Source organism: Chiloscyllium plagiosum, chromosome 21 (assembly GCF_004010195.1).
Source record: "Chiloscyllium plagiosum isolate BGI_BamShark_2017 chromosome 21, ASM401019v2, whole genome shotgun sequence".
Lineage (NCBI taxonomy): Eukaryota > Metazoa > Chordata > Chondrichthyes > Orectolobiformes > Hemiscylliidae > Chiloscyllium > Chiloscyllium plagiosum.
In genome coordinates this window covers 57,799,331-57,806,647 of record NC_057730.1, presented here as the reverse complement: position 1 = coordinate 57,806,647, position 7,317 = coordinate 57,799,331, and the positions used below count along the sequence as shown (strand labels likewise).

At 44.2% G+C, this 7,317-nt stretch overlaps 1 protein-coding gene across 3 annotated transcripts in view; it reads left to right on the top strand.

Annotated features, from left to right (window-relative positions):
* The window catches only part of LOC122560911 (transmembrane channel-like protein 7), a 99,830-nt gene that overhangs the window by 86,841 nt on the left and 5,672 nt on the right, over positions 1-7,317 (top strand). For all 3 annotated transcript variants that reach the window (XM_043712161.1, XM_043712162.1, XM_043712160.1), the window contains one exon: positions 1,526-1,604. In XM_043712161.1, coding sequence (XP_043568096.1) covers positions 1,526-1,604 — 79 coding nt within the window. The remainder of the gene's footprint in view (positions 1-1,525; positions 1,605-7,317) is intronic.

Below are 7,317 nucleotides of genomic sequence, written 5' to 3'. Positions count from 1 at the left end.
GACAAGGTTCCCCATGGGAGACTGATTAGCAAGGTTAGACCTCATGGAATACAGGGAGAACTAGCCATTTAGATACAGAACTGGCTCAAAGGTGGAAGACAGAGGGTGGTGGTGGAGGGTTGTTTTTCAGACTGGAGGCCTGTGACCAGTGGAGTGCCACAAGGATCGGTGCTGGGTGCTCTACTTTTTGTCATTTACATAAATGATTTGGATGCGAGCATAAGAGGTACAATTAGTAAGTTTGCAGATGACACCAAAATTGGAGGTGTATGGACAACGAAGAGGGTTACCTCAGATTACAATAGGATCTGGACCAGATGGGCCAATGTGCTGAGAAGTGGCAGATGGAGTTTAATTCAGATAAATGCTAGGTGCTGCATTTGGAAAATCAAATGTTAGCAGGACTTATACATTTAATAGTAAGGTCCTAGGGAGTATTGCTGAACAAAGAGACCTTGGAGTGCAGGTTCATAGCTCCTTGAAAGTGGAGTCACAGGTAGATACGATAGTGAAGAAGGTGTTTGGTATGCTTTCCTTTATTGGTCAGAGTATTGAGTACAGGAGTTGGGAGGTCATGTTGCGGCTGTACAGGACATTGGTTAGGCCACTGTTGGAATATTGCGTGCAATTCTGGTCTCCTTCCTATTGGAAAGATGTTGTGAAACTTGAAAGGGTTCAGAAAAGATTAACAACGATATTGCCAGGGTTGGAGAATCTGAGCAACAGGGAGAGGCTGGACAGGCTGGGGCTGTTTTCCCTGGAGCGTCGGAGGCTGAGGGGTGACCTTATAGAGGTTTACAAAATTATGCGGGGCATGGATAGGATAAATAGACAAAGTCTTTTCCCTGGGGTCAGGGAGTCCAGAACTAGAGGGCATAGGTTTAGGGTGAGGGGTAAGATACAAAAGAGACCTAAGAGGCAACTTTTTCACGCAGAGGGTGGTACGTATATGAAATGAGCTGCTAGAGGAAGTGGTGGAGGCTGTTACAATTGCAACATTTAAGAGGCATTTGGATGGGTATATGAATAGGAAGGGTTTGGAGGGATATGGGCCGGGTGCTGGCAGGTGGGACTAGTTTGGGTTGGGATACCTGGTCGGCATGGACGGGTTGTACCGAAGGGTCTGTTTCCATGACTCTAAACTGAGCAGGTCTTGCAGCATCAGGGCAGAGAAAGCAAGAGGATATTTTGGGTCCAGTGACCTGTCTTCAGAACTGTTCTACTCTTCTCATTCCATTAAAATGAGGAAAGGCGAGGAAGCCACATATTTTTTGCAAGTATACATATAGATTTCCTTTCAGTCATAAAATGCTTTTTAAATGCAAGTTATCATCATTATATGTAATATAATGCATTGCTGAGCATTTTATTGGCCTACTTAAAACCACAACAAATAAGCAAAGCTCGAATGGCAAATAATGAAGTGATATGGTCTGAAAATGCTGTGTCACTGTGGGCTAGGGACAGGGATTCGGGCACAATGTGTAGTACTTTTCTATACATCATTCAATTTTCATTCTTTCAGCCTTATCCTTTTCTATCTGGTTGCGTTGGCTGGAGCACATAAACGAGTTGTTGATCAGTTAAGAGAACAACTGGCAATGGTAAGTGATTTGAATTCCATAATCATGATCTTAATTTTCAACAATATTCATCTGATGTGATTAATTACCAGTTTAGCAGATGGTCCATAGCTTTTGATAGTATGCATATGATGCATTGTAAAGTTTAGGAGTTTCTTTAAAGTCATTTTTTAAAATACAGTTCCTTTTCACAGATGTGGTATTGTGAATTTGCCTAGGGATTTACTATGTGAAGATGCAAAGAACGTGATAAGAATTTAAACCACCCTTGCCAGTGAGAATAGTACATGAGTGGTAAAATTTAAGAACATTTCCTGCCTGCCCCATTCCCAGCCTTTGTCATTTCCATGGATGATGCCTCAAACTATTGATGAAACATCAACTACTGATGAGACAGCCAGGGACTTGCTTCACATTCAGATATCATAGTGTGGTGTTTTGCAATACACTGTCTGCTTTACCTTGGGAATACCAGACAGTCTGCAAGCCAAAAGCTGAACTATGGTGGAGACAAGGTAAATTTACAAAATTGGCTTCTTTTAGAGCTCAGTGTAGGTCAAAAGGAACAGGAGCATTCTCCATTAGGCCTTACAAGGACCCTAGGGCTTCTCCTCAGCCATGTCCTTCAGAGTTCTCCTCCTAAAGATTCCGGAGACTATTCTCAGGGGTCCTTTTTGACCTCCTTTTGGTAAATTCCCACACCTGTCAACCTGACTAGGTAATATAAACAAAAATGGAAATTGCTGGAAAAGCTCAGCAGCATCTGTGAAGAGGAATCAGAGTTAACGTTCTGGGTCCAGTGACCTCATATTACAACAGGATCTGGACCAGATGGATCTTTGGGCTGAGAAGTGGCAGATGGAGTTTAATTCAGATAAATGTGAGGTGCTGCATTTTGGAAAAGCAAATCTTAGCAGGACTTATACACTTAATGGTAGGGTCCTGGGGAGTGTTGCTGAACAAAGAGACCTTGGAGTGCAGGTTCATAGCTCCTTGAAAGTAGAGTCGAAGGTGGATACCAAATGAAGAAGACATTTGGTATGCTTTCCTTTATTGGTCAGAGTATTGAGTACTGGAGTAGGGAGGTCCTGTTGCAGTTGTACAAAACATTGGTTAGGCCACTGTTGGAATATTGCGTGCAATTCTGGTCTCCTTCCAATCGGAAAGACGTTGTGAAACTCGAAAGGGTTCATAAAAGATTTACGAGGATGTTGCCAGGGTTGGAGGACCTGAGCTATAGGGAAAGGCTGAACAGGCTGGGGCTGTTTTCCCTGGAGCGTCAGAGGCTGAGGGGTGACCTTAAAGAGGTTTACAAAATTATGAGGGGCATGGATAGGATAAAAAGGCAAAGTCTTTTCCCTGGGGTCGGGGAGTCCAGAACTAGAGGGCATAGGTTTAGGGTGAGAGGGGAAAGATATAAAAGAGAGCTAGGGGGCAACTTTTTCATGCAGAGGGTGGTACGTGTCTGGAATGAGCTGCCAGAGGAAGTGGTGGAGGCTGGTACAATTGCAACATTTGAGAGGCATTTGGACGGGTATATGAATAGGAAGGGTTTGGAGGGATATGGCCTGGGTGCTAGCAGGTGGGACTAGATTGGGTTGGGATATCTGGTCGGCATGGACGGGTTGGACCGAAGTGTCTGTTTCCATGCTGTACATCTCTATGACGCTATGAACCTTCCTAAGGGATCTAGCTGGATACCAGATGGAACTCCAGAAAATTCTCCTTAAATGTGGCTTTGTTGTTAGTGCCTTCACATCCCCAAAATCTGTCATGCTTACTACCGGGCATACTGTTCCACACAAGTGCCAGGCAATGACCATCTCCAACCAGAGAGAATCTAACCATCACTCCTGGACAGTTAGTGGCTGAATCTACCACTGTCAACATCATGGTGTTTACCATTGACCAAGAACTGAACTAGTCATATAAATACTGTGGTTACACGAGCAGATCAGTGGCAAGAGATTCTGTGGTGAACAACTCATCTGCTACCCCAAAGTCTGTCCACCATCTACAAGGCAGAAATCAGAAGTATGATCAAATATTCCCACTTGGGTGCAGCTCCAACAACACTGAAAATACCATCCGGGACAAAGCAGCCTGCTTGATTGGAACCACATCCAGAAACATTCACTTTCTCCACCACCGACACTCGGTAGTGGTAGTATCTATCATCTACTGCAGAAATTCACCAAACCTCCTTTGACAGAATCTACCAAATCCACAACCATTACCATCTAGACAGATAAGAATAGAAGATACATGGAAATATCACCACCTACAAATTCCCACTTAAGCCAATAACCATTTGGCTAAGTCAAAAGAGATTCTTTAAGTATATTAATAGAAAAAGTAGGAGAGATTAGGACTCCTCAAGGATCAAAGTGGGTGTGTATAAGTGGAACCGCAGGAGATGGGTGAGGTCTTCAATATTTCACTTCTGTGTATACCGTTGAGAAAGACATGTAGATTTGGGGAAGTTAGTAGTGATACCATGGGGACAGTCCATATCACAGTAGAGGAGGTGTTGGACGTATTAGAATGTATGATGATTTGATTAGATTAGATTCTTACAGTATGGAAACAGGCCCTTCGGCCCAAGAAGACCACACCGATCCTCTGAAGAGCAACCCACTCAGACCCATTCCCCTACATTTACCCCTTCACCTAACACTATGGACAATTTAGCATGACCCATTCATATTTTTGGACTGAGGGAGGAAACCGGAGCACACGGAGGAAACCCACGCAGACACGGGGAGAATGTGCAAACTCCACACAGTTGCCTGAGGTGGGAAATGAACCGGGTCTCTGGCACTGTGAGGCACCAGTGCAAACCACTGTGCCACCGTGGTGGATTAATCTCCTGGTCCTGACCAGTTATATCCAAGAACCCTGTAAGAGGCTAGAGAAGAAATTGTGGGGGTCTTGGCTGATACTTTTGCATCATCATTAGCCACGGATGTGGGCCTGGAAGACTGGAGGATAATGAATATTGTGTCATTATTCAAGAAGGGCTGCAAAGAAAATTCTGAGAATTGTAGACCAGTCAGCCTAGCATCTGTGGTAGGTAAATTACTTGAGCGGATTCTGAGAGATAAGATAATTGGAAAGGCAGGGTTGGATTAGGAGTAGTCAGCATGACTTTATGCAGGGGAGATCATGCCTCACAAATTTGTTCGAATTCTTTAATGAAGGTTGATGAGAATGTAGTCACTGGGGACTCCATAGTTAGGGGGAACAGATAGAAGGTTCTGTGGGAACGAGAGAGACTCATGGTTAGCGTGTTGCCTCCCAGATACCAGGGTTCGTGATGTCTTGGATCGTGTTTTCAGGATCCTTAAGGGGGAAGGGGAGCAGCCCCAAGTCATGGTCCAAATAGGTAACAGCGACATAGGTAGGAAAAGGGCTGGGGATTTAAAGAAAAAATTCAAGGAGCTAGGGTGGAAGCTTAGAGCTAGAACAAACAGAGTTGTTATCTCTGGTTTGTTGCCCGTGCCACGTGCTAGCGAGACAAGGAATGGAGAGAGAGAGAGGAGTTGAACATGTAGCTACAGGAATGGTACTTGAGGGAGGGTTTCAGATATCTGGGTAATTGGGGCTCATTCTGGTGTAGGTGGGTACTCTACAAACAGGATGGTTTTCACCTGAACAAGAGGGGTACCAATATCCTGGGAGGATGTTTGCTAATGTTGTTTGATAGGGTTTAAACTAATTCAGCACAGTGATGGGAGCATAATTTGTGGCTCCAGTGTCCAGGAGGTTGAGAGTAGTGTGGTCAGAAATAAGGTTTCAATGTTGCAAGAGTGCACCAGCAAGCAGTAAGGTGGTTTCAAGTCTGTCTACTTCAAAGCCAGGAACATCCAGAAGAAGGTGGGTAAACTTGTAGCATGGGTTTCGTACCTGGGACTTTGATGTTTTTGGCCATTTTGAAGACTTGGATAGAGCAAGGACTGGAATGGTTGTTGCAGGTTCTGGGATTTAGATGTTTCAATAAGAACAGGGAAGGTGGTAAAAGAGGGGGGGGTGTGGCATTGTTAGCCAAGGGTAGTATTCTGACCAAGGGTGTCAGAAAGGACATTTGAAGGCTTGTCTATTGAGGTAGTATGAGCTGAGGTTAGAAACAGGAAAGGAGAGGTCACCCTGTTGGGACTTTTCTTTAGTTTCAGAGATGTACAGAAAAGGATTGCAAAGATGATTCTGGATAGGAGTGAGAGTAACAGGGTAGTTGTTATAGGGGACTTTAACTTTCCAAATATTGACTGGAAATGCTATAGTTCGAGTACTTTAGATGGATCAATTTTTGTCCAATGTGTGCAGGAGGGTTTCCTGGCACAGTATGTAGGCAGGCCAACAAGAGCTAGGCCACATTGAATTTGGTACTGGGCAATGAACCAGGCAAGGTGTTGTATTTGGAGGTAGGTGAGCACTTTGGTGATAGTGACCACAATTCGGTTATGTTTACTTAACGATGGAAAGGGATAGATATATACTGCAGGGCAAGAGTTATAGCTAGGGGAAAGGCAATTACAATGCAATTAGACAAGATTTAGGATGCATAGGATGGGGAACAAAACTGCAGGAGATGGACTCAATTGAAATGTGGAGCTTATTCAAGGAACAGCTGCAGCCTGCCTTGATATGTATGTACCGGTCAAGCAGGGAAGAAGTGGTGGAGCAAGGGAGCAGTGGTTTACTAAGGAAATTGAATCTCTTGTCAGGAGGAAGGAGGTGGTTTGTGTTAGGATGCGATGTGAAGGCTCAGTTAGGACACTTGAGAGTTACAGGTTAGCCAGAAAAGACCTAAAGAGAGAGCTAAGATGAGCCAGGAAGGGACATGAGAAGTTGTTGGCAGGTAGGATCGAGGAAAACCTTAAAGCTTTCTATAGGTTGTCAGGAATAAAAGAATGATGAGAGTAAGGTTAGGGTCAATCAAGGATATTAGTGGGAAGTTGTGTGTGGAGTCCGAGGAGATAGAAGAAGTGCAAAATGAATATTTTTCGTCAGTATTCACACAGGAAAAAGACAATGTGGTCGAGGAGAATACTGAGATACAGGCTACTAGACTAGACAGGATTGAGTTCACAAGGAGGAGGTGTTTGCAATTCTGGAAAGTGTGAAAATAGCTAAGTCCCCTGGGCCGGTAAGTCCCTTGAGCCAGATGGGATTTATCCTAGGATTCTCTGGGAAGCCAGGGAGGAAATTGCAGAGCATTTGGCTTTGAGCTTTATGTTGTCATTGTTTACAGGAATAGTGCCAGAAGACTGGAAGGTAGCAAATGTTATCCCCTTGTTCAAGTAGGGGAATAGAACCAACCCTGGTAATTATAGGTCAGTGAGCTTTACTTTGGTTGTGGATAAAGTGTTGGACAGGATTATAAGAGATAGGATTTATAATCATGTAGAAAGGAATAAGTTGATTAGGGATAGTCAGCGTGGTTTTGTGAAGGGTAGGTCGTGCCTCACAAACCTTACTGAGTTCTATGAGAAGGTGACCAAACAGGTGGATGAGGGTGATTTGGCAGTTTGGATCAAAAATTGGCTAGCTGTAAGAAGACGGGGTGGTTCATCCTGGAGTTCAGTTATGAGTGGTATAGCGCAAGGATCTGTTTTGGGGCCACTGCTGTTTGTCATTTTTATAAATGACCTGGAGGAGGGGCTAGAAGGTTAGGTGAGCAAGTTTGCGGATGATACGAAAGTCGGTGGAGTTGTTGACAGTGAGGAAGAATGTG